This window comes from Misgurnus anguillicaudatus, chromosome 5, assembly GCF_027580225.2.
Source record: "Misgurnus anguillicaudatus chromosome 5, ASM2758022v2, whole genome shotgun sequence".
Classification (NCBI taxonomy): Eukaryota; Metazoa; Chordata; class Actinopteri; order Cypriniformes; family Cobitidae; genus Misgurnus; species Misgurnus anguillicaudatus.
In genome coordinates this window covers 28553883-28581843 of record NC_073341.2, presented here as the reverse complement: position 1 = coordinate 28581843, position 27961 = coordinate 28553883, and the positions used below count along the sequence as shown (strand labels likewise).

Sequence of the window (27961 nt, the reverse complement as noted above, 5' to 3'; positions counted from 1 at the left end):
ATCACAAGCGCCTCCGCGCTAACTAGGAAATCCACATTGGGAGCGTCGCACAACAGCAGAGAGCCAGAGCGGGCACGACCGTCTGTGAACCAGGCTGAAGCGGGCAATATCGCCATTTCTCGCAGAGGGTGACACTCACTGTGTTGTGGGAAGAGATGGTCCTGTCGTCGGGGCTGACATAACTGTTTAAGGTATTGCTGTTTTGAGCTTTTGGCTATAATTTATTTTTACTAAGATACAAAAACGCGCTGTTCAGGTTACATAACGCGCCCCGGTGACCTCGTTTCACTCATTTGTTTTCCCCGTAAATGTTCACGTTTTTCTCTGTTTTGTCTTTGTTTTTTCAACGAATTACTCTTTTCAGTGTTAGTAAACATACACAGGGTGTAGAAATGTGCCAAATTTTGCTGAGTAGTCTTGATAGTTTCACCTACTTGGAATTGACCTAATTTCTACTTCTGGATGCTTGGGTGTCTGTAGGGCACTGCACTTAATGTAACACACAAGCACGTATTTACAGTTCCACCTCGTCTCTACAATGTATTTTTATTTTAACACTGTATATTATTTCAGTCATGGTTTCTGTTTGTTTAATGTTGGGTTTAACGTTAGATGTAAATATTACTACAAACAGGGCTGATTTGTAAAAGCATTTTTTATGTAAAATCTATACACGGAGGATACACATTATAACTCTGGCTGGTACATAAGTGGGACGTGTTATAACATTGTGATTTTTTTATTCATATGTTATATCAATGAAAGTCATTTACTGCATACATATATTTAATCTACTTATTTAATCTAGTATGTCAGAATCGCCTCTCATAACAGTTGTACAGGAATTCACTCCAGACCACTACAGACGTCAAAACTCTGAGTCAGACTTTGGAGAAGCCAGAATGAATGAATCTTCGAAAATGACTGCTCAGATTGACGAGTATTGAGGCCAGATTTGAATGGCTCCTCCATCATGATGAGGAAACAGAAAAGAAAGATAGCTGAATCATTCAAAACAATTCTGCTTGAAAACGAAGACTCAAATTTATACATATGGTTTTCTGAGAAAACCCTATAGAACAGTGTAGAAATGCAGTGTTTTTATACATAAAGTGAACACAGCAGCAATAACTAAATGCAAAATGTTGAAAATCTAAAGACTTTACTATTATTTTAGGAGTATTTCAATTTCTAAACCACCATAAATAATTTATGGATCGTGTTAGTGATATGTAATATCAGTTAGTGAGTTTTCAATGGGGTTTATGTTTTTCAAAGTGTTGCAATGCTATGCCCATATTGTATCACAATTATATTTTGTTATTTTGCCTTTAAAACATGATTTTAATTCAGTCAACTTGATGTACTAATTTTTATTATATTGTGATACAGTAAACATGGCCCCCAATTCCATCCACTGGTTCAGAAAGGGCCTCCGTCTCCATGACAACCCTGCACTTCAGGAGGCAGTGCGTGGGGCAGACACTGTCCGATGTGTCTACTTCCTGGATCCCTGGTTTGCTGGGTCGTCCAACCTCGGGGTTAACAGGTGGAGGTGAGTGAGTGCAGCTCTTTAAGAAAACTGAGAATGGAACTTGTCTAAAATCTAATAAATAACCAATGTCAAAATTAATATAAAAAATCAGAGTAAGATATTAAAAGTTTGTACGTAAATTTTAAAAGCATTTTATAAAGATTAGATTTCACAATAAGTGAGGTGCACCGATAAATGCCGATATACACTAATAATACGGGGCCGATAACTCTTCTGAATCGCACAGCTGTTATTATTCACAGCTATTTAATGTAATACGGCTTTTAATCCGTAAGTCCTTATCGATCTGAAATCACTGTTAGTATTAGTCGTTTATAACATGCATTTGAAAAAGCAACACTCGTCAAATATAATCATTAAACATATTCTTTATTATCATGAAAATACCTGAAAAGGTTTGAAGAACAGCAATATAAATATATATTGCGTGTCATAGCTGCGTGTGTATGATTCTTCGTCTTTGCTTTTTGGATGTAGTGGCATTTGACCGTATTTCATTAACAAGCATAGCAAGCATCATTGGCCGATATATCGGTGCACCCCTAACAATAAGTGCCTGATGTAACCAAAATAAACCATAGATTTCATATATGCTTGTTTTCAGTTACAGTGACTTTTGTTTATATTACAGAATCACTGCCAACAACTATTCAACAAATGCTCAAATGGTTTTCATTAGGGATGCACCGATACAACATTTATGTGCCGATACCGATATTTGATTACTTAGAATGACATCATCTACTGATACCAATATTTCTTCTTTCAAATTATGTAGTGAAATCCTAGAAGTGGAGAGTGTGCAATCGGCAATTTCGTTTCATTGTCACCCTATTCAAAGTAATCACACATCACCTTTTTATATCCAGTATATAATCTGCCCTGTTTTTTAACGATCAGCCGATGTCCGCTAGTGGGAAAAATAATTGTTATAATTTATATAAACCGATATATCGGTGCATCCATAGGTATCATCAAACTATACTAGCTTTATTTCCTTGTCTAGCCTTCATAGTATAATACAATTTGAATGCAGTATTATCCTTATAAAGCTTGATAATATCAGAAAGAGAAAGGAGATTTAAAATCCACTATTAAACAAAATGAATCCATTAGCTAGTTTTTGTAATTAGTTTTTCCTGCATCGCCCATATTCATTTTATCACATACTTAAACAGGGTTTCCCGCAGAAAATTTGTTAGTTAAGGTGGTAGGGTTGTGCTTGTGGGCGGGGCCGATGGCAATCAAAGGGGCGGGGCGAACGCGTCATGATGAAAATATTTTTATTAAAAACACTAAAAAAAAACTTAATTTTGAAGAAACTATGACAGAAAATGAACACATACTAGATTATTAACTCTTTCCCCGCGATTGACGAGATATCTCGTCAATCAAGAGAAAACGCTTCCCCGCCAATGACGAGATTTTCCGTCTTTCCGCAATACCGCTTTTATCCACCAGGTGGCGCACTTCCGCAACTTGTACAACCCGGAAGTATTGCCCTCTAACAAGCTGCTGCATGTCCGTGTCTGTTTTAAAGATCGCTCTGAATGGGAACTCTATGAAAAGTCCGTCACAAAAATGGAATTATCTCTGGTTTTTGCTCAAAATGTGGTGTTTTTGCAGAAACCTACCCATATTCAAAAGCTGATTACAAAAGAACTACTCAAGGTATGATGAAACGGGTTTTTTTGTTTGAAAGCAGAGGGTCTGTTCTTTCATTTGGTATATTGTATGTTTATATATCTGAAGAAGAACATTTTCTGGAAGGCATTAAACTTTGGTGAAAATCATGAAAAACGCTGGCTGGCAACTTTTTTAAAAAATGCTGGCGGTGAAAGAGTTAATTAATTAAATGTTTTATCAACTGGCTAGTTATCCTCCAGACAGTGACAAACCATGTCTTTCTCTCATTTCGGCCATGTGGCGCACGTGCCCGCTCGCGGTGTGAAGCGCGTCCAAGCTATTCTCCGAGATGCACTTGACGGCCTTTTGTGCAGCGAAATTTTTTTTGGGACGACCTAGTTAAGGTGGTAGGGTTTCCCAGTTTAGGTGGGCCGCCTGAACTGAAAAGTGCTGTGGGAAACCATGCTTAAAGAATTTAAATTCTTTGGAGCGTTGGGATCCTAAAGCCTGAGAAGGTCCTAAAAAGCATAATAATTATTTTTGCTACAGGCCAATTCATTGCAAGTCTGTTTAACTGTAATCAACCTCAAAAATGTAACATACACCATATCTCATGTCACTTTTTTGTAGTTTATATTTGACCAGAGACTTACATCGAGGTCATGTTGTGGGAAACATTTAATCCATCTTCAGACATGTCAGATTAGGGTACATTATGTTCCAGTAAAAATGAGCCCTATTAATGCTTAAACCTGAAATGCGCAGCCATATTGCGCCAGAACTCCCCCCACACACCAGCTTATTAGTGGAGAGGAGACAAAGTGATATACCCAATTAGTATAAGGTGATGATTAGTAAGTTTGGCCAGGATGCCGGGGAACACCCATGCTCTTTTTCGAAAGACATCCTGTTATTTTTAATGACCACAGAGAGTTCATGACTTAGTCAATGAAAATACAAAATTGGCGGAACAGAAATCACTTGATTTTCTGTATAGAGTAGCAGTTCTGGTGAAGACGCTGTCCTGGGTGGAAACTTAAATCTTACCTCTCTTCTCTCTTGATTTCACATGGTGTACACAATGGGTCAATTTTGGAATCTCTTTTGAGTCGACACCTGCTGCTTTCACGAAAGCAACATTACATTTGCCTCACGCTGGGATTTAGGGCAGTCGGAAGTGCCTACATGTTTCTGTTTTCAACCAGAAAATACTCACAGATGGTGAAATCTGAATAAATATCCATGTATGTAGATTGATCCACTGCCATAACAGGCAGTCATAGGGAAAGTAGGCCAAGTCACAGACTAGCAGATGCTTTGTTGTCAGAAGAAACTCAGACGGTCTGTGAAGTCTGCTGATGGTGGAGCTTGTCATTTAGTTCACCTACACTGTAAAAAAAGTCTGTATTTTTATGGGAAATAGTGTGTATATTTTACAGTTTCTTTCTGTTTTTGTGGAAAACAGTATTGTTTTGATAATAGTACAGAAATGTACTGTGGAATAAGATTTGTAATATAAAATTACAGGAAAAAACTGTTAATGTAAATAATCATGATTTTCCGTTTTTTCAAAGAAAATGTCCTTTATTTCATAGAAAATGTCCTTTATTTCATATGAAAACACTGTTAAAATACAGGGGCCCAAAACATATTTTATGTACAGTTTGGGGAAATTAATTTTACAATGTTTTCTCTGTTTTTTTACATGACAGAAAACGTGTGTTCAAATCACAAGAATATACTGTTTAATAAAATGTGTAACATGATTTTACAAAGAAATTCTGTATAAATGTACTACACAAAATATCAGTTTTTAAACAGATTCCAAATGATTTTAACAAAGTAATCATAAAAATACAGTTTCAATTATGAAAAATTAACTGTAAAGTGAAGTTTACTCATTTGTTAATTTTACTTTTGGAAATAAGGCACAAGACCTTCATGACTATTGATTTGAGGGCAACTTGATGATAGTCATTTAGGCAAGACGGTTTATTGTTATTGGGTATATTATACATAACTTTGCTATAAGGTTGTTTTTCTTCCTCTGCTTTTCTCTTTTTCTCTTCAGCTAGGGTAAGGAACCATTTTGATGCCATAGTTTACTTAAGCCTACCACCGCAACATCACTAAAATAAGTCTTGTTTTTATCTTTATTGAAAGTAACATGAACATTACGTTGCTATACGATACTACATTACCCATAATCCCAAACGTTTCATTTCAAAGCATGCGCAATGAGACGTATTTGACGCACCTCTGCAAGCGCGTCATTAACATTATGCAAATGAGCCCACTCTGCTCCTATTTTGTAATGTTTTCTGTCTTTATTTATACTGATGTTTTGTATTTATTGTCACTTTACTGTCGATTTTGGTGTGGAGAGTTTATCCTGCTATTAAATCCCTGTATTTTTTTTCACTCACCGTCTTTGTGATGCTTATGTTAATCAGTAAGGTCCCTGAGCATGCAGCGTGTGTACGCGCTTAGACCATAACAGACATAGACATATGTTCGGAAGGTCTTGGCTTGTTCTGAAAGCTAGGCAATTGCCTGTGCTGCCTGATTGGATGAGGTTGATTTTAGTGTTTTGCATATAGTTTAAAAGCAAGTATTATTACAAGTAAATATCATTAATTAAACATGAAATGGCTGCATTACAGCAGCGTTTACCCGTATTTATAGTTTTTTTATTGTTTTATACAAGTAAATATCATTAATTAAACATGAAAAGGCTGCATTGTCGCCGCGTTTACCCGTATTTATAGGTGTTTTGACTGTTTTTATACAAGTAAATATCATTCATTACACATTTAAAGGCTGTACAAATACACAAAAAAACTGTTTTTGTACATTCGTTATTATACAGTCAAAATCTGTATTTTTACGTCACAGTTTTTCCCTGTTATTTGAAAGTAATTTTCTGGCGCCCCTGCTGCCAGAAAATAACCGTTTTTTTACGAGATTTTTTTTTACAGTGTACTGAATGGATCTGACTGTATGTTAATGAGATACAAGTCACTAGATTAAAAGATGAAGCACCTGTGAATGGATCTGTCAGCTGTGTTCACATGTCTGTTAACACCTGTTGAGTCATGTGCAACTTGCTGTAAAACCAGGGAGATTTCAGGTCACGTTGTGTGGTTAGATCCAAATAGCCAAATATATATGCTCTTAAACAGAAGAATGGTCAACAAATAGTCCCTAGCTGTAACTGGGATGGCACCCTTTGCATCAAAGAGTTCATTTTAGTACCTCAGAGGTACATATAAGTACATAATGTAATCTGTACTTAAATGGTACATATTTGGACCTTTATGGGTACTGCCCCAGAAATCACCTACTCTATTATTTATATTTACATTTATGAATTTGGCATTTGGGATTTTTTGTGACTTACAGTGCATTCAAGCTAATCTAAATATAATATAATATAAGTTATGTGTTAAAGTTTTACCTTGACCAAAACAATAATAACAAATAAGAGACTTAAAGAAACAAATAATACGTTATTCATTCATTTAAGTAATGCATGATTCATGCGATCAATGACTGTTGGTTAGATATACCCAAAACAAATAAAACTTAATCTCCTTTTTTTTTTTTTTTTTTTTTTAAAGCGTAAGGGTAAATTTATTAATTTACTTTGTTTTTTTTTTTTTTTTGTTTTTTTTTTGTTTTTTTTTTATAACTTTTATTTGTCAAATGCAAAAAGTACAAACATAAGGTGCATACAAAAATACAATGTCTTTTGTTTTTGTTTTTTAAACTTAACAACATCCCCTCCCTCCCTCCCTCCCTCCCTCCCTCTCCCTACCCACCCCAGACCCATAATTCACTTGTACATAAAAAAAAAATATATATATATAATAATAATAATAATAAAAAAAAATAATAATAACTACCAGTAATAAAAATAATTATGTACTCATTATACATATACATACATTTAAATATACCGATGTAATTAAAATTATAATTCTTACAATTAGTACATAGTAGTAGTTACCAATACTAGTGCAAGTTGCTAGTACTAATCCTTAATTGTACAAAGTAAATGTCAAATAGTTGCTGCTTACTCCTCAGACATCAGAGCAAATTATTTGTGTCTAGATCTTGGGGGGGATTTCTGCCGCTGGCGGAATGGAACTGAGGAAGCTGAGACTTTACAAGGAGACTTCCCCAGCTGGCAATTTATCTAAATAATCAAGTAGTGGTCTCCAATGAGTGTAAAACTTGCTAGATGACCCTCTAAGTGAGAATTTGATTTTCTCCAGTTTCAGAAGACCTAAGATGTCGTGTAACCAGACTTTTATTAATGGTGGTTGAGGGGACTTCCACAATAACAAAATTCTCTTACGAGCAATAAGGGAAGCAAAGGCAATTACATTATTTTGAATGGTAGTTGTAAGGAGGTCGTCTGGGGGCTTGCCGAAAATGGCGATATGTGGGGTTGGGGTTACAATTATGCCTAGTATATCCGAAATTGTTTTAAAAAATAGTCGCCAGAATTCAGACAACTTGGGGCATAAAACTTAATCTCCTTTATGTCCATCAGACACAGATACATCAGAGCCAGCGGCAAATTATTAGGGTGGCCGAGATGAGGCTGTGCTCAGTGGGCTAAATAAGCACATTTTCCAAATCCTTCTAATCAAAATTTTAAATGGGTGCTATCTTTACTAATCGACTGCAGATTTGAAGATTAAACATGTATATTCTTGCCTAAATTCATCTTAAAACTACATTTTGCAACCAGAGACTGTAATATAACAGCAGTTTCTTCACTGTCTTTTGAGTTGGCTCACACGATTTCGGTTGGATAGCTTCAGAAAAGGTCACATGATTTCTGGTAAGGGAACATAGGGGTGCATCGATGCTCCTTGGTGTTTGCGTTGCATTATGGGAATATTTTTGTTTTGTTTTTTTTGCCATTTTTGTCTTTTATTTAAACAGCGTTAGCGGATAGGACAGTAAAGTACAGGGAGGATAGAGAGGTATAAGACCGACAAATGACCACGAGCTGGGAATCGAACTCGGGTCGCCGAAAGCACCAAATGTCGGAGCGCTGCCCACTACACCATCGGCTCCAACGCATTATGGGAATTTTTATGATTTTTTTATTTTTTTAATTGAGACAGCCCTTAAAATGTAAAATGGCCTACTCCCTGTTTAATGCACTGACTGCTGAACAAGGGAGCTGATTGAGACGCACCCACAAATCTCAGATGCGTTTGATGTACCTGATTGAGTTAATGATAACCACCAGTTGTTATTGCTTTAGGTTATCATGTTCTGGTTCACTTACATCACCCAACGTGGTGATTCATTCACGTAACAGTCCCAGTAATAACCTTGTTCTTGCTTCGTGCAGCCGTGCCGTCCTGGTTAAAAAACATCACGTAACGTGACATACAGATGTTCACATAACGAGGTAACTAAAACGGACACTTCTCACATCTCGTGTCTGTGAAACGTGTAAATGGCATGTACTCATTCAGGTGCCCATATTGAGTTGGTGCCGAGCCTTTTGCTCTCTAAACCTTCTTGACTTTATGAAAAAGTCTGCAATATGGTTTTTAATGAAACAACCTTAAATAATTCCATGCACCACACCGATTGCCTGGATAAAGACATCTGTTAGGATTGACGTGCCGTTTTGGAATTACACGTTCTGTTTGGGAGCTGCAAAGCTACCAGTAAAAGCTTAGTATGCACCTGTTGCAGTTTCTCCCAGGTAATGTGCTATAGATCCAGGATGTGTGAAACAAGTCTCTCATGTTTGTTGTTCGTCAATGAATCTCAGAATTGTTTCTGTCTCTTTGAAAGAAAGGGGCATGTGTGCCTTGTAACGTTATGCAACTATTCATAATATTATAAACTGTCTTTGTGTCTTAAATCAGTACACTTTCAGCAGAAGTTATTAAGTAATCTGGCTGGTTGAAGTGATGTATATATAGAATGAATATTTTTTAGTTCATGACTTGGTCATATATTTAAAAGGCTTGTGTTGTTTAACTTTTATTCACGTGATCTGGAGCTTTGGATATCTGAGAAGTGAGCTCTTTTTGCAGGCTAGGTGTAAAAAGTGTTATTGTGGTGATAAAGAGGTCACTGGGCTAATTTTATGCCCTCCAGTGGCGGAGACAGTGTATGCTGCAAATCTAGGCCAGTTACATAAGGAAAAAACATATGACAAGGCAGAATGCTGGAAAATAGGTCCATCTTTTCCATTTTCGTTCTCTGAAAGCAATTATTTGTTGTCGCTCTCTGAATACTTTTTGAAGACAGGTGTGTATGTGTTGTTTATACGTTTAATTTGTACAGTTGTGGGTGATGGTGTGTTAACTGGTCAGCCTGTATCTGGAGCATAGGGAGCTTTGTCCCTGTCTGGTCCCTAATCAGGGCTTTGGTTGCAGACAGTCTGACTTTGGGCTCAGTCACGGCAGGACCAAATTCCAGACACACTGTTGGAAGGTCGGACGGGCCTACCAGACAAGTACTATAACCTTATTAATGAAACCAGGAGTGCTGACAGAGCCCTTGGCCAAATTAATAGATGTCCCTCTCTGTAGGTGTGGCTTTTAATTCATGTTTTGTAAGACAGGTTTCCAAGGTGTCCAAACCAGAATTGTGAGAAACAAACAACTTCTTCCAATACAATGAAGTCCCCATATCAAGGGCCAATCCCATTTCTCTGTCTTACCCCTTCCCCTTACCCCTACCCCTTAGTTTTGCACGTTCACGTGAGAGTAAGGGCTATCCCAATTCTCGTTTTGATCAAGGGGTAGGGCTAAGGGCAAGTGGTAGATACCCCTTAAAACCAAGAATTTCCGCGAGCTTACTTGAAACCAAGGGGTACCCAGAATACACTGCGCAACCGGCAAAAATGGCGGCTAGAGCGTCCAGAGAGTCCCATAAATGTAAGTATTTTCGGCTTAATAATTAATTTAAAAATTACTAACGTCTTGTTTTGTGCTCTACACAGTCCTGTTCATATATATTTGAATAATGTTCTTAATTTAAATGTTTTAAAATTTCGCTAGTTTGCTACGCTAACGTTACGTTGCTGATTTGCACAACAGTCCCGTATTTGCTGATTTGCACAACATTCCCGTATTTCTCTAACTAGCCATGAATGGACTGCGTGCTTGTCTACAGTTTTAACTAAATTCCATTAACGTTAGCAGCGAATTTCGTTTGATATCAGTGCATAACACTACTTGCTTTGGAGACATCGGTACATGCTTTACGTATACCGTCCTGTATCACACAGGGACGCCAGAAGAAACTCGGCGGCTGATTCACTGATGACGTAACCGTAAATATTAAGCGGTGTCTCATTTCATAGGGGTATGTTTTCACCCCTAGCTCTTAACACTTGGTTTTGAGGGACAAGGGCTAGGGGTAAGACGAAGTGGTAGGGGAAGGGGTAAGACAGAGAAATGGGATTGGCCCCAAGTATTGGGACACCCTTCTAATAAAGAAGTTTAGGGGGCACAGTGGCCAACCCATTTCTATCTACTTTAATTCTATCTAAATGTACATAGGAAACTATGGCATACAAAGCTGCCATTAGAGAAGTAAAGTTGGTCTGCTCGTTTCTATTGTTTATGATCATGACCTTTAGTTAGAAATAATAATTACTCTATTTAAGTGTTTACACTCTGTAGGGACTAAATAAAGTCCTTGAGCAAGCATTTATATTAGATTATCTCTGGCAGCGACCAAGACTGGTTCGATTAGGATCGTTGGACACATGTTTAAGGAAGCCATGAGATCTGGATGAACGAGTTCTCTTTAATGTAAAGAGTAAAACCAGAATAACCAAACTTCTATTCAAATTTCACGATTAAAAGTGCAATAGAAAAAATCTAAAATGAAGAAAAAATGCAACAAAAAATTAGGAGCTCAGATGCACAAATGGAATAATGATATTAACCGAATGCTCTTGGCAAGTATAATAGGTTAATCAAATACATTCGCTTCAAATCCACTTAATCCTGGCCTTGGGTCATTCAGAAATACCCGTTTGTGGGTAGAATCCATTAAAAGTTTGATAAAAAGCTCATTCACAAGAAAACATGTCAGACACACAGAGGGTTTTGCATCTGAGCTTTTTAATTCTAAACTGTAGCTTCAAAATGTGCATAATTAAAAGTTTCCCTTTGACATTTTTGCTGATGTATACATGAATGACTGTTCTTAATGCTCTTGTACTCAATGGATCTTCATCTGGTGTAGCAGCAGGAAGGCAGATGTGCAAAGAGAAAATAGCAGATAAGCTCCTAATAACAGTTAAACTTCTAAACAAGATCATGAATGAAGAGATCTATGAATGGAAACTCTGAGCATGTGTAGGGATCGAGAGACAGCTTTCAGAACAAGTAAAGCCTTAAGGCTTTGCTTTAGATTTCCAGACCAAGTACTTTTAATAAAAAAGAACATCTAAGTACCACACAGTCCCCAGAAGGTTCCCAAATGGCTATTGATCTTCGAGCACCAAAGTAAGAACTACTTAAGACTGATCCCTTTGGATAAGACCTTCTACTATGACTGAACTGTAAACCTACATATAGTATGCCTAATGGTATTTTAACTTAAACGTCTTGCTGTTTAAATAATAAACATGCTAAACATATTTTGTCTTGATTGGTTTTGAGTGTTTGGTTGTGTAGGATGCAGAGGAGGATTATTACTTTGGACATTAAATATATTCACAACAGAGCTATTTTAGCAGAGTGAATAAGACCATGGACATAGGTTGGCAAGCTCCTCACGCACCTCTGTATAGAGTCTCTCCCCCAGAGATTTGTTTGTCATTATCGATTGATAATTGGTGCTCTTAACTGGAAGGTGGGACTTCCATCGCCAGAGCGGTTATATTAAGTGTTGTATTTTCCCCTATTAATAGTAGTAGGCGTGCTTAATCTTGTTATATCCTCTATTTTTGATAAGGCACAGGTTGTGCCGAAATAAGATGGGCAAAAATGATGCAACTTTTTAAAGGACAAGTTCGGTATTTTGCCCTGTTTTCAGATTGTTTATGATGAAATAGAACGGTTTTGACTGAAATTTCGACATTTGCGGCTGCCCCGAGAATTTTTGGGTGTTTGTGTTTCAGCGCTTACCTTTACAATGGGTTTAATGGTGCACTGGAACAATCCTTTCTAAAATCCATTAAACTTTCGTTTACAAAGACGTGAAACTTATCGAGTGGTCAGGGGTGTTCAATGATATGCTCACACAAAAATCGCGTTAAAAGATGCTTTCCAACAGCTGTTTTAGCATTCGTTGTTAACTTGTGGACCTATTTTCCAAACGCCCCACACCCGTACATTCTTCCGCTTAGAGCTTGAATAATAGACACTCCAGCCCAGTTGGTGGCGCTAATCCGCCATTGTCAATTGCAAGAATAGAAACAAAGTTCCCAGCGCGGAGTAATGCCGTACCTCACAGCGCAACTAATACAAGTCAATGGAGTTGGCAAAAACTACTGACCACTCGGTGAGTTTCACGTCTTTGTAAACGAAAGTTTAATGCATTTTAGGAAGGATTGTTCCAGTGCACCATTAAACCCATTGTAAAGGTAGGAGCTGAAACACAAACACCCAAAAATTCTCTGGGCAGCCGCATATGTCGAAATTTCAGTCACCGTTCTATTTCATCATAAACAATCTGAAAAGGTACGCGATAGCGATTTTTTTTTTGCCCTTTTTGAGATGGCACCACAAGCCATCGCTTGGTGACAAAGCGCAGGGATCGAAAGGGTATGTAGGTCTGTATAAGCGAGTGAAGGTAAAGGGGTGCTGACCCAGTGGTGGTTTTAAAGGCCAGTGACATGCGCCCTCTTTGGCTCATTTAAGACCACTCTTGTCGCTGCATTCTGAATCATCTGTAGGGGTTTAGTTCTGCTGGCTGGGAGTCCGGCCAATAACGCATTGCAGTAGTCCAGTCTGAACAGGACAAGAGCCTGGACTATGACTTGCGTAGCATGCTCACTTAGAAAAGGTCTAATTTTCTTAATATTATAGAGGATGAATCTACAAGAGCGGGTGGTGCTGGTAGCATGCTCCGAGAAGCTAAGTTGATCATCAATGACCACTGCCAGGTTTCTTGCTGTCCTGGAAGGCGTAATGGTCGAAGAACCTAGCTGAATGGAAAGGTTGTGATGAATATTAGTGTCAGAGGATATGACAAGCAGTTCCGTCTTTGCAAGGTTCAGCTGGAGATGGTGATCCTTCATCCAGAGTGAGATGTCCCTCAGGCATGCTGAGATGCAGGCAGAAACAGTGGGATCTTCAGGGTGGAACGACAAGTGTCATCCGCATAGCAGTGGTAGGAAAAGCCATGTTTCCGAATGACAGAACCCAGGGGTGTCATGTATATCGAAAAGAGCAGTGGTCTGAGCACTGAGCCTTGAGGTACCCCGGTATTGAGACGCTGGGGTTCGGAGACGTCACCTCTCCAGGATATTCTAAATGATCTACCTGAGAGGTAAGACTTCAACCATAGTAGCACCGTACCAGACACACACATAGTCTTGAGGGTCGACAGGAGGATGTGGTGATTTGAATGTATCAAATGCAGCAGATAGATCCAGTAGGATCAGCACAGATGATTTGGAGGCTGCCCTTGCCTACCTTAGGGACTAAGAGAAGGGCAGTCTCGGTGGAGTGACTGCTTTTGAAACCAGACTGGGTGCTGTCCAGGAGGTTTTTTTTTGTGAAGAAGGAGAGCTGTTCGAAAACCACATGTTCATTTCTTTACAGATTTCTCCTGCAGTGCCTGGATGATCTTGATTCCAGTTTACGAAAACTCAATTCCCGCCTTTTTGTCATCCGAGGACAACCAGCCAATGTTTTTCCACGTCTTTTCAAGGTGACTATCAGTGGCTATCAGTCCTTAAATATATTATTTCATCAGAAAAGACTTGAATATAATAAGAGTCATGTGTTATTTTGGCCTGATTTCAGTGAAAGCCATTGAAATTTTGTGAATATACTGTATATTTTCTTTAAGATGTATGCGATCTGTTCCCTTAGGAGTGGAAAATATCCAGGTTGACTTTTGAGTATGACTCCGAACCATTTGGGAAGGAGAGAGATGCAGCTATTAAGAAGCTTGCAATGGAGGCCGGTGTTGAAGTCATTGTCAAGATCTCGCACACCCTTTACAACCTTGACAAGTATGAATGACTCGTTTCTTTAAGGGCATGAGGTGAAATGACACACTTTAGCCCTACTGGTTTAGCAACTATCTTTTGTGTTTGTAAATCTTGAAGCTGCCAGAAATTGCCACACCTTTAAAATCTCATATAATTTGACCTATAGTGAAGCCTGCAGGAAGAACAACTTTGTATTTACACTTCATGTCTTTCCAGGATTATTGAACTGAATGGTGGTCAGCCTCCTCTCACTTACAAACGTTTCCAAACGCTGATCAGCCGAATGGACCCACCAGAGATGCCAGAAGAAACCCTCTCCAATGCCATGATGGGCTGCTGTGTCACACCTGTCTCTGAAGACCATGGGGACAAATATGGCGTGCCCTCCCTGGAGGAACTAGGTGAGCTGCATGAATTTGAGAGCTTGTTCTGTTAAGCATGCTCCTTTTTTGGGCTAAATTCCAGTTGTCCAAGTGGTTAAGTCAGTTATGAGCAGGAATGTACTTTCAGTGTAGCGTCAAATTTACTGGTTTATTTGGGAGGTATTGCTAGTTAAACTTCAGTGGACTTGACCTGAAAGATAGAAACACAGTTTCAATATCCTGTGACTTAACACAGATTGAAGAGTTTCATAAACTGTAACGTGAGAACCCACCAATTATATAAGATTATTGCTTTTCTAACCTACATTATTTTGGCTCAGGATTTGATATTGAAGGACTGCCTTCTGCTGTGTGGCCAGGAGGTGAAACCGAGGCATTAACAAGGATTGAGAGACACCTGGAGAGAAAGGTACAATCATATAAGTTCAAGAAGTTGCTAGCGCTATGTTCAATTTTAAATGTATATTTAAGCCCAACATGCCTTTTTAATCTATACTTTTAATCACTTTTGTGTTGACAGGCTTGGGTTGCAAATTTTGAAAGACCTAGAATGAACGCCAACTCTTTACTGGCCAGCCCGACTGGCCTGAGTCCCTACCTCCGTTTCGGCTGCCTCTCCTGCCGCCTCTTCTACTTTAAACTCACAGACCTCTACAGAAAGGTACTGACATATTTCTGACTGGTTGTTTACATCTGCTGTGCCTACTACCTCTGCAGTGATCTTATTTCTTTATCTATAATTGGCATAGTTTTTTAATGAGACATTTTGTGCTTCCTTGGGTTAGACCAAGGCAGTGTATTTTTCTACATTGTTGGTCTTGTATGCCCACAGAAACCATTTTTTTAGATTGTTTTGTCCTCATCGCGATGATGACAGATCACCGCAATGATTGCACGTCTCTTTAAAAAACACAAGGGGGAGCTGCAGCGTCTGTATAAACGAGACCGTATCAGATGGCGCTCCTTAACTGACAGTGTAACGCGATACATTGCAAAGCCATTCAGTACAGCGGAAAAAACAGCATTTAAAGAAATTATGCAAAACTTTGATAATTAGTATGAACTGCCAAGTAAAACATACCTTTCCAAAACAGCAATTCCAAATTAAGAGAAGTAAAGGATGCTATTCCTGAGGATCTGTAAGGAATTTATTTTTTGCAGCCACTACAGACATGTGGTCCAGTACTAATTCATCCAGTAATATAATTATGCATTTTTATTTTCAGTTATTTTTCAGACATTTTATTGTGTTAAATTAAATGTCAAAGCAATAAAACAGTCAATTAATCATCATAACCGTCTCAATTTATTAGGCAATTAACCGTCAGCCAAATTTCATAACTGTGACAGCCCTACATAAAAGGATAAAAAGTTGATATTAGAGGTCGACCGATATGCTTTTTCTCTGGCCGATGCCGATTTTTTAGAAATCAGGGCAGCCGATGGCCGATATGTTTGGCCGATTTTCTATATGTACATAATAATCAAAATGTTCTCATCATTATTAGCAGATATTTTAAATGCAAAAATGTCACTATTTAAGTCAAAGTATTTAAAAATATTTGACTGGTCTTTCTGAAGAGTTTTACAACCTCCTCTGCACCATGCATTTATCAGACACAGATATTACCTGACACTCTGCTGTCATCATCTTTGATCAGTTTTTTACCATGGCTTTTATTTGTTTGTAGGATAAAATCCTTATTTGGTAGACCTGATAAAATATTTATTCATCATAAAGTTAACATAGTAAATGTCTATGGTTTTTAGTTGAGACTGTTATTTAGGGCAAATCTTTCTAAACACATTTACATTTTCATTTCTGAGGCGCGATAAGTGACTGATTGTGCTGACAGTGAAGTCTTGTGAGTTTAGTGATGGGACAGATCTGTTGTTTCAACCGTTCATTCAAACGAATCTGTTCAAAGGAGTCAGTTCGCGAATCGGACGCGCTGTGTTCTAATCCAGGCTGAGCAGCGCAAAACTGTAAACAAAGTGTTACTGTAACAACACGAAAAACATTTCCTTTGTGGATATGATTTGGTCTTCCAACCTTTCGCCATCGAGTCAGTTTTGTTTTGAGTAATAAAAGCAGGGAGACAGAAAGCGTGCGCGCGCGGCTCTGCTCTCTCTGTCACGCAAACAAAAATCATCATCACTCATTAATCACATGAAATGAGCCTAATCTTTGCACGGACATAAACCTGTCGCGCTGTTGTACTGGCTGCTTAATTCGTGCGATCCCGCCATCATTTAGTAAAGCTGTTTGTGAACAAGGCATGGCTGCACACACACGAGACCATAGATATGTATAAAGGCTAGATGGCTCGTCCGCGCTGCTGGCCAATTGAGTGCAACGTCCGCATTTTGGCGGCCATCTTACGACAGGGCGCTCGCTCACTCGTAGCATTGAGTTTTAATGATGCAGGTACTTTTAAAGGGGCCGTGAATTGGTCGATTTTATTGCTTTATGACGTTGATTGATGTCTACTTATGCATTTCGCGTTGTTTTTACATTCAAAAACATCAAAAGCAATAAGTAATACGCTATTTTGTAACATGGATTAGTGGCTGTCTTGAGAAATGGTTCGTTTGAAGGGGCGGGCCGCATTGAAGACCTGAACGTAAACACCCACTGCTATGATTGGACAGCTTCATTCCCCGTCATTACATGTAGGGAAATGTTTTAAAAACATTAATGTGATAAAAATAGCAGCCGAACACAAATATGTTTGAGACACAAAAGATTCTGGGTGCTAAACATGATACACATAAATGACAATACGTATATTAAAGTAGAAACAAAACTCGACGTGACTAAATTACCGTATACAACACAGTAAGCGTGCATCCGAATCTAAACTGCGGCTAATAAATCCTTATCAATAACTTTGTATATTTCTATTGTGCTTGTGAGGTTGCTTTTACATTCACGTAATGTTAAATACCACAGTTATATGATAAAAAATAAGCTTTGTTGAGTGTTTGACCTTTCAAACGCAACTTGCCTAAATTACCGTATACAACACAGTAAACGGGCATCAGAATCTAAACTGCGGTTGATAAATCCTTCCTTATAACTAACTTTGTATATTTCTACCTTTAAATTACAGTCGTATTGTTAAGTGTTGTACCTTTATTAATCGTTTAATGTTTTTAGTAAATTAAAACAGTCAACAAACGTATTTAGACACGGATGTTACAACAGGACATATCAAGCAATCTCTTTTAACAAAGCAATAGCGAAACGCAGTAACTTAAATAAAGTAAAATGTCTTACTGTGAATTATACTGCTGTGTCATTGTTGTCAGATCCAATATAAGTGGTGTTTCTGACTGAGTCTCTCTGCACATCCGGCATCGACTTCTTTACAAATGAATCCATGTCCACAACGTTAACAAACGCTCCCCACACGAGCTGGAACTTCTTCAAAAGCAAACTTTATCCAAGCATATTGCTAATGTTAAGTTCCAAGCCTCCGAATTGAAGTATTTAGCTTCTGTGTTGTTCCCATGGTTGTTCCCACGCGGTTCTTTCACAAAATGCGTTTCCATGGTATCATAACAGATCACCGCGTCAAAATAAAAGTCTCTCAGAAAAAATGTATTTAAAAAGTCATTTTGGTTAAATTTGTCAATCTTTAAAGACATGTTTACTTACTGAGACACACGTGTCACGCGAAGCTGTGGGCGGGGCTACAAAAGTAGACTTCTCCTTTTGGTTATGGGGAGGTGTTTCAATTCTACTTTGACGTCATAGATTTCCGAATTTTAGACTGGAGTGTTTAGCTGGCTTGGTGCCAAAGACGGTTATATTTCAGTAGCACGGACGTTTTCAGTTCTGAAACTTGCAGGATGTTCATTTAAGTATGATGACCTCTTATATAACAAATTATCAAGTTAAAATTGAGTTTTTGATTCACCGCTCCTTTAAATGACCATGACTTGCTTAGTTTTTTACCGATTTTCAAACGGTTTGGTTTGTTATAAACGTCAAAGATGTACCTATGACACTGCATACCTATACTAAAAATAAAAAATAAATTCATGAAACATGTTAAAGCATCCAGAATTATAGCCACGTTAATAACGTTTGTAAAAACCCAAACCGTTTGAAAATCGGTAGATAATTGAGCAAGTTATGGTCATTTAAAAGTACCTGCACCATTAAACTCAATTCTACGAGTGAGCGAGCGCCCTGTCGTAAGATGGCCGCCAGGTGATGCCGTTAGGGACTCCGCCTTGAGCCATCTAGCCTTTATACATATCTATGCACGAGACGGGAGCGATCTGCTTGCAGCAAGAGGCAGCGTCACGAGTTCTACAACAGTGCTTAGGTGCCCGCAGATGCGCCTGCCTATTAATCGGCCTAATTTTGCAGCAAAATCGGCCAAAGCCGATTTTTTAAAATATGCCAAAAATCGGCCAATTAATCGGCCGGCCGATAAATCGGTCGACCTCTAGTTGATATTTATTATGAGTATTGTAGTCTCCCTTGGAACCTTTTTAAAGGAAAAGTTCTCCTAAACATGAACATTATCTTAAAATTAATTTACTCAACTTCATGCTATCACAAATGATGTCTTTTGCTCAGTTGAGGAATCACAATATATACAATTATTTGTTTATGTTCAACTGTAAAAAGGAAGTCATATACATCTGGGATGGTATGAAGGTAAATAATTTATGAGAGAATTTTCATTCTGGGAGAATCTAGGCTAAAGTCTCGTAATATAATTATCTAATTAGATTAGCGCCATCAAAGTTTGATTTCACTCACTGATTTCACATCAGTTTACATTTTTGGCATGGTCTTAGTCAGTATTTAAGATTTCAAGGTTATATTTTTTTTACAAAATGTTAAAATTATGTAAAAAAGGTCACAAATACAGTAATCAAAATTCTTGTCAATTCTCTTGCAGGTAAAGAAAACCAGCACTCCTCCTCTTTCTCTCTATGGTCAGCTGCTGTGGAGGGAGTTTTTCTATACCGCTGCTACTACCAATCCACGGTTCGACAAGATGGAGGGCAACCCGATCTGTGTGCGTATCCCCTGGGACAAGAACCCAGAGGCCCTGGCCAAGTGGGCTGAGGCTAAGACTGGATTTCCCTGGATCGATGCCATCATGACCCAGCTGAGACAAGAGGGCTGGATTCACCACCTGGCCCGTCATGCTGTGGCATGTTTCCTTACCCGTGGAGACCTGTGGATCAGCTGGGAAGAGGGCATGAAGGTGCATTACGTACACCAGGACACCTGCTGGTTATGTTGAAAAAGCGGAACTAGAAATTTCTGTCATTGGGTATTTTTAGGGAGGACAATAAGACATACAGGATGGCCATACTTATGCTTAACATATTAAAGTATTTAGTTTACATTAGTGCTGAATGACGTATGAGGAACTGAGGTCTATAGAGGAGAGACATTCTCATTTTATAGGGTAAGCAACCATCTCTGATTGGCTGGAGAGTAATGGTTGTTATGATTGACAGGTGTTTGAGGAGCTTCTGTTGGATGCTGACTGGAGCGTGAATGCGGGCAGCTGGATGTGGCTCTCCTGTAGTTCTTTCTTTCAACAGTTCTTTCATTGTTACTGTCCAGTGGGTTTCGGCAGGCGCACCGACCCTAACGGCGATTTCATTAGGTTGGTAACTTTCCCAAATATTCAAGCACTAACATAAACCAGTCAGGAGAGCAAGTAACTTTTTTCTCCTTGTAGCTTCAGCGTAGACTTTCAGTAGTTTTAATCAAAGAGACTTGGTATCACATCATTGTTTGCCATTATAGGGCCACATCAAGCAAATGTTTTGCCTTTAAATATTGCTATGATTGCTAGCCAAAAGCTTGTATGTTTTGTGTTTCTTTGCGGTCGTCTCACGGATTGGGTGAAAAGTTCAGCTTTCCCTTTCCCTTTTGTGAATTGTGGTTGATTGCTTTTGGGACGAGGGCCGTTCTTGGCCGGGGCATTTGGAGGCCTGTTAGCTGTGAATGTGGTTGAAGCTTGATGCTTTATCGACGGGAAATGCAGTAGCCTGTTCTTTAGCTCGGTGGCATCTCGTTTCATCAAAAGGGATTTTTCATCCACTTGATAGGGAAATACGAAGCCTGGCCCATTTCCAATGCATGGAGAGCCACAATGCATTTCCCAGAGAGCATGATGGGAGGTGGAGCCCAAAGTCCACGAATTTAATCTAGCTTTGGGCAACTCCTCCGTATCAGATTCTTTTTGAAATGTTTAGTGGTCCTCCTTAAGTGTTGAATGTATTCCTGCCTGTGCAAGAGCACAATAATGCTTCATTTGCTTGCTCCTGGCCTTCACCACCACTTTCCCAAGGATGAAATCCATATTGTAGGTTTGGTCTGTTTGCACATCTCTCAAATCCGTTGGCTTGTTCAGGCAGGACATCACTGTTCCTGGCAAAAGGGTTCTGGTCTCTTTTGGCCAAACGTGGGGGCCGCCTAGCAGCAGAGAACAGTATACTGCGTTTCTCCTTTGGCGGCTGGCAGGTTTCTCTGCCTTGGCTTGGGATCGCTGTCGTCTCAAAAGCGGTCAGTGGCAGTGCGAGGGGGCGGGAGTGAACCTGAACCTCTCACTCAGCCCTGAGTTTCGATTTGTTGAAGCGGGTGGGTGGGGTTGAAGGGTGGTGTTTAATTGGATCTGGGAGGATTGGGTGGGCCTGGTTACTGCCTCTGCTTTCTAATACGTGTTGTAGTAGGAATCTTCGTAGTGTCTCAGCACAGGCGGGACCTGTTGCCCTGTTTAAACCGCGTCCGCCTGCCTGCAAACTCTGCCATCAGCAACCTTCGGTCCGGGCTTTGGTAAGGTGGAGCACTTAGGTAGGTGACTTTTTTGTCCCTGGGACCTGGAGGAGAGACGCACGTTTTGAATTCACTGAAGACTTTTCGAATTCCTCAGTTCTTTTATTTTCTTACGGTGTTGTGCTTTTAATGTAGTGTTAATTGGCAAATATCTATAAATCAGTAATGTTATAATGAGATTATTCTTGCAGTTCCTTAGAATAACAAGAATTATGAATGTATTCATTCATGTACAATATAGATTATAAAGTTAAGTGTCTTACCTGAGTGATATATCATTATTTTGATAAGACCTGCAGTCTTGAAACTTTGGATCTGGCATATGCATTTTTAATCAGAAAAGATTTGTATTCTCGTTCCATCGGCTTGTTTTTACTTTCTTAAACTTGTTCAAGCACAGGAAGCCCATAAACATCTTGCGTAACCTCCCTTGTGTTTATGATGAGACTGTGGTTTGATCTCTCTTTGTTCTTTTAGACGATATTTACCTATTCTCAGAGGTTTCCCTGCCAAGTATATATACGACCCATGGAACGCCCCAGATTGTGTGCAGGCCGCTGCTAAATGCATCATCGGCGTCCACTACCCCAAACCCATGGTGAACCACGCCGAAGCGAGTCGTCTCAACATCGAAAGGATGAAGCAGATATACCAGCAACTCTCGCGCTACAGAGGACTCGGCAAGAATTTTGATTATTTTCTAGCTAGCTTAGATGCAATTTATGTGAATGACATAGACATTTACAGTATTTTCCGGACTATGGGGTGCTTTCATGGACAGGGCTTATCCTAGTCCCAGACAAAAATTTATGTTTGAGCAACTTTAATTACAAAACACCTTGTACTGACATATTTTAATATATATATCAGTGCCATTGTTTTGTGCTTGTCCTGCAATTTCTAGGCAGGTGCGAATAGAAAGGTCAAAATTAATTCAAGAGAAACCATTACCGACTACAGCCGTGAGAGTCCGTCTCTGTGCTGCTCCTGTATTTATGTAATTCAATGGATTCAGTGATGTGGAATGACTTCGAGACTTTTTTTTAACTTGATTTGGCTTGTCCTGTTAATTTAGCCTATTCAGCGTCCCAGGAAGGTTAGATATGCTATTGTGTTCGGTGAATAAAAATTAATGTTACATTAACATGTACGGACACTTCTTCAGTTTGTGTCTGTGTGCCATTGTTTAGTTGAATATCTTGCCTTTCCTGATTAAATGTCTGTTCTTGGGCTTGGATTTTGTGAAATCATTTTCTAAATAAACACGACGTATAGTCCAGTGCGACCATATATGTTTTTTCCTTTTTAAAATGCATTTTTGCTTTTTACTTCGAAGCGACTTATAGTCTAGAAAATACGGTAAGCATCTGAAACGATTTTATCCAAAGCGACTTGCAGTGCATGAAAAGAACAGTATGACTATTAGTTTGTGTGTTACTGGGATTTGAACCCATCACTTTGGCATTGGTATAAGGGTTGAAATTAAGTCACAACCTCGAACTTCGAATTAAAAAATGGAATCATCGATGCTGCCACGCCCCATGTCACGTCCGGTCGGCTTGCCAAGCTTTTGAAGTGTAAACACACATGTGGTTGAATATGTTCGAACAGCCACATGAGACCGCCTTCTATCCACCCATCTAATCTGAGGTACTAAACACTAAGTTTTACGTCTTTTCTGACTTCTGTCGCGAACACACGGTGTACAGCGCCATTTTTCATTGATAAAACTAAAGTGGCTGATCTCAGCAGTTTCGTTTTACAAGCGTGTGAAAGTTGCGCAATCTTATTTCATCAATTGCGCTGAAAATTCAGAGAAAGCTCTAACATATTCATGTACAAAACACTGTGTTTACTGACAACAGAAGCAGCGGACTCCGACATAATAATAGTGCACGTCCATATAAACTCATCATTACTCCCGCTCGCGTTTAAATAACAAGGTGCAAAGTACTGACAGGAATGTTCATCTGACAGGAAGTTTCGTTTTATCAGGTATGCGCGTGTACCATATTTTTCCACTGGCAGCACAACAAACATGGCAGGGCATCATCGGGTTCAAGGTCATTTTCTATTTCATAAAAGTTTATTCTAAAAAAAGGTAAATCGTGAATCGAATCGTGACTTTAGAATCGAAAATGTAATAGCAACACTCATCATTGAAGTCACATTTATAATTCTGTAACTTTAAGAAATGTTGCAACTTTAGGAACATTACATACAGTATCATGTAGCAGAATAAGATGCATGATAATATGATGTAGTAATCCTACTATATGGTCAAGCTTAGTGCTGAAGTATAACTCTACTCTCTGTCTTCTCGGACTTCTGGCCTCCGTGCCATCCACACACAATGGGAATGGAAATGGAATGGCTTACTCCCCAGGAGAGCAGCAGTCTGGGAGCAACACGCCAGGTGAGATTCACCTTTATTCTTTGGTTTGATCTTTCTTGACCATTACTGTTCAATTCAGTTCACTTTTATTTATATAGCACTTTCACAATTGTTTAATTGTTTCAAAGCAGCTTTACATTAATAGATGCAGGAAAAATACAGAAAAATCTTAAAACCTAAACAGCAAAACACAGCGGTTAAGATTAACCATAGTAGCGAGCGTAGTAAAATTTTTTACCTATGTAAGAGGGTGCTAAGTTATGCCAATGTCAGCAGACTCCTTAGAAAAACCCTCTGGGAGAAAAGTCCTAGGAGAGGAAAAAACCCTTGGGAGAGAGCCAGACGTAGCTGATTCTATAGAGGATATATTATAAAATAGGTACACATTTTTACAGTTTTATGTTAATGTAAATATATGTATATGTACAAGATGGGGGCAGCTGGTGGTCGTTGGTCTGCTGCCTGAAGCCTGTTAGCGGGTACTTTCTCCTAAATATTTTGACATTCTTAATAATAATAGTTAAATAAGTTTGCTTTATTTAAACACTCTTAAAAATTAAGGTGCTTCACGATGCCATAAAAGAACCTTTTTTTTGCTAAATGGACCTTTAACATTTGAAGTACCTTTTTGTTTCATGAAAGGATCTTGATGGTGATAACCGGTTCTTCAGAATATCAAATGGTTAGAAAAAGAAATGGTTATTCTAAGAACCTTTGACTAAAGGTTTACCCAAAAATTTAATTTCTGTCACTTACACCCTCATGTTGTTACAAACCTGTATTAACAGTGATGGGCGCACTATGCGAAACTTTAAATAGGAAAAATATCAAAACTCTTTGGAAATTTTGAGCGCGATACTAATGGTCTAATTAGATTTAATGGATTATGCTAAGCTATGCTAAAAGTGGTCCCCTCCAGACCCGGAGATCAGCTGAATGGATTTCAAAATGGTAAAAATCAACTGTTTAACTCTAGGGGAGCTGAAAAATGAGCCTATGTTAAAAAAAGGTGGAGTGTCTTTAAAACACCTATAATTAGTTTTGAATCAATGACATTTAAACCAGTAATGCTTTCAATTATTATTTTAAGGAAGATGTAAAGAAATAAAATAATATTGATAATAATTAATTTTTTTTACACATTGTTATCCTTATAGCACCGGCTGTATCAGGCAGTTCTGTTGCAAGTGGTAACAGGAATGGAAGTATTCTGCTGAACTTTGGCAATCAGGAGCATCAGGGACCAAGTGGAATACAGCAACAAGAACAGCAGCAACAACAACAGCAACTAGGTGTCCTTTTGCACACAAATACAGTAACCGATTTATAATGATATGTTATTGTATATGCAAAATAAGCAAGTTTTGCAATACTTACCTTACTTGTCTCCTACTCTAGGTTATCACCACATGCCTGACTCGGGGCAGACTATCCCAAGCAGTCGACTTTACCAGTGCAATATCTCACATGACATGGCAGGCCCTCAACATTCAGGTAATGAGAAATGTGTACTGACATGAATCAATAGCACAACATCAACAGCCATGAAGTTTAGAAATCATCTTTGGTGGTAATCAAACCAGTGATCTATTTCAGTACGTTATATTAAGGTCTGATCTATTAGGCTTTAAGCATTAATAATTATGTGAATCTAAGTGCATGAGCATTTAAGTAAAGGTGGGTGTACATATTCTCGTTTTCATGCATTTATTAGGGAGTGTGACCGGGAAGAGGGAAAGAGAGACGGAACGAGATATTGAAGGAGAAGATGACTGTCTCTCCACCTTTCACAAGCTACAACGACAAATTGAAGAGGTGACTTCAGTTCACGCCACCAGTGGAAACCAGTCGAGTATGGTAAATATGATTCAAACAACTTATAATATACATCCCAACACTTACACATTGAAAGACCATTTAAGATGCCTTGTTGTATGTTTAGGACTGCTGCTACAGATCTTGAATCTGTATCAAACTATGTAAACATGTGATTTTGGTGTTTTCTGTTTCTCTTTGCAGAAGAGTTAGATGGACAAATCATCATTTTGAGCAGAATAACAAGACAGGGGCCTGATCTGTCTTCCTATAAACTCTCATATTGGTCCAAAAATAATATATAAAAATTTGATTTGGCTTTTTTGTCATCATCAAAAGATACAAATGCTAGCTGGGTTCATTTCAGAATTCATTTTTATAAATGAAATTCATTTGCTTTGAAAAAAGTTTAAGAATTCTGTGTCCCATAACAAATGAAGTATAAAAGTATTTCCATGTTTCCTTGGCGCAAAACCCTTTTGTTTTTGGGCTAGATTTGTCTTTGCATTAGGTTTAATTTATTATCAGGTTCAAGTGAGATAGATTTATAGGCTTTTATTAAGCAGGACAACACTCGTCACAACTGCGACAGCTCTTTTGTACCTTTACAGTGTTCTGGATATCTCTGACTCTCAGTAGAGTGGTGTATGTGCCACATTTTGTAAACAGAAAAAATGTATACAGTTATATTTTATATATTGGTGTTTCTTTTTTGACGGTTCTATGTTTTAGCGTTTCAATTTACTTAAACATATATAATAAAATACCAGCAGGTTTTACAGTTTTTTAGATTTTAAAATCACATCAATGAAATTAAATTGGCATTTTTTAAACTTCAGAACAGAACCAGTGGTGGATTTCAGTTCTTGAATGTTTTTAGAGACAATACTTCATTAAATTACTGTAACTGCATCTGTACATTAACAACAACATCTTTTTCATTGTCGTACCTGGCTGACACACACAGACAGCTGACCTCTATGGTTAAGCCTTAAAACTGATAAACTTACATCCTGCCAAAGTCAGGGAATGATACTGGAAACCATATTCGAAGTGTTGATCACTACAACTATCTTAGATCTTCAGGTAAACATTTACAAGGTTAAATGTAACAACTAAAACACTGTTTTGACAGCTTTCGTGACTACGTTGTCTCAGACGATGATATGTTTGTCTTGTCGCGGCTACCGTAGCTTCACTATGTGTTTCGAACGGGAGGGGTGAACTGAGCCGTTGGTTGCAATTCACAGTCTCACTGCTAGATGTCGCTAAAATCTACATGGTGGACCTTTAAGCATAAATTGACATTGTAACATTGACTGACATTCCAAAAATAATCAAACTATGTCAAAATTAGATTATTAGAGATTAGATCTAGCTTCCCAACTCTGTAACCTAAAACCGTAACTGTAATATCTGATATTCCTCTTTCTTTCCATCTGTATTTGGCCAGCAATGCTTTACTGTATATACTGCCTCTTGTGCTAAATGTGTACCCAAAGTTTTTAATCATCACACCAAATACCATTCATTAATTAAATATATAGTTGTTAGTTTTCTGCCCAGATATAAAGCAATCACTATAAATATACTTGTTGAATAGACATTTTCACAAAGACATGTGAATGGGTGAGATGTTTGAAAGAGATACTGTAAAACTTACAATAAACCTTCTTTTTTTTAAATGCATAAATCGAATGTAAATTTAATTTGTCTATGTGATATGGAAAAATTTCTATAACAAAGGAATCCACCAAAATGTTTACAGTGTTACCAACACAGATGCCCTCATGACAACTATTGTGCATAGCTATACCATGTGTCCCTGTAGTCCATGTATGGGTGTTTTACATGGTGATGATGAATATATAGGCCTGAATATTTGTTTGTGTAGCTGGATATGCTTTGACACTGTAACATCGGTGTTGCCGTTGATGTAGATTATGGGCTGTTACGACCAGCAAAAGTTTTCAGTTCTTATGTGAATGTTTTGATAAATAAAATTGTAGAAACCTCAATGCTTTTTGACTCTAATATATCTGCTATTATAGCTTATTGTTTTGAAACAGCAAAAGTTTCTACCTGTTTGGCTTAGTTGTTTGCTTGCATTTTATTGTTTTTATTTTCTTTCTCTGGAATAAATGTGTCGAGTCTAATTCCTGTTTGTAAACAGTTGAAAGTAAATCTGGTTGAAACTGGA

General features: G+C 38.4%; 1 protein-coding gene across 3 annotated transcripts; it reads left to right on the top strand.

Moving 5' to 3' along the window:
- Positions 1-30: 30 nt before the first annotated feature.
- On the top strand, positions 31-27961 carry cry3a (cryptochrome circadian regulator 3a). Of its 3 annotated transcripts, none has more exons than XM_073867916.1 (15): positions 31-191; positions 1393-1555; positions 13954-14062; positions 14227-14369; positions 14565-14749; positions 15052-15140; positions 15252-15392; positions 19654-19965; positions 20225-20376; positions 22029-22232; positions 23876-23967; positions 25104-25238; positions 25345-25440; positions 25661-25803; positions 25966-27961. In XM_073867916.1, the coding sequence occupies exons 2-15, from the start codon at positions 1398-1400 to the stop codon at positions 25972-25974; spliced, it is 1968 nt and encodes a 655-aa protein (XP_073724017.1). In that variant the 5' UTR covers positions 31-191; positions 1393-1397; the 3' UTR covers positions 25975-27961. The 3 variants fall into 3 exon arrangements, with proteins under 3 accessions (XP_073724017.1, XP_073724018.1, XP_073724019.1); XM_073867917.1 differs by lacking the exon at positions 31-191 and adding an exon at positions 13401-13678 and having other exon boundaries at positions 1425-1555; XM_073867918.1 differs by lacking the exon at positions 31-191 and adding an exon at positions 13407-13678 and having other exon boundaries at positions 1426-1555.

Coding starts and splice junctions, on each gene's coding strand:
- cry3a (XM_073867916.1), top strand. CDS start 1,398: ATGGCCCCCAATTCCATCCACTGGTTCAGAAAGGGCCTCCGTCTCCAT. Junction 15,393..19,653: donor TCACAGACCTCTACAGAAAG/GTACTGACATAT, acceptor ATTCTCTTGCAG/GTAAAGAAAACCAGCACTCC. Junction 25,441..25,660: donor GGCAGGCCCTCAACATTCAG/GTAATGAGAAAT, acceptor TGCATTTATTAG/GGAGTGTGACCGGGAAGAGG.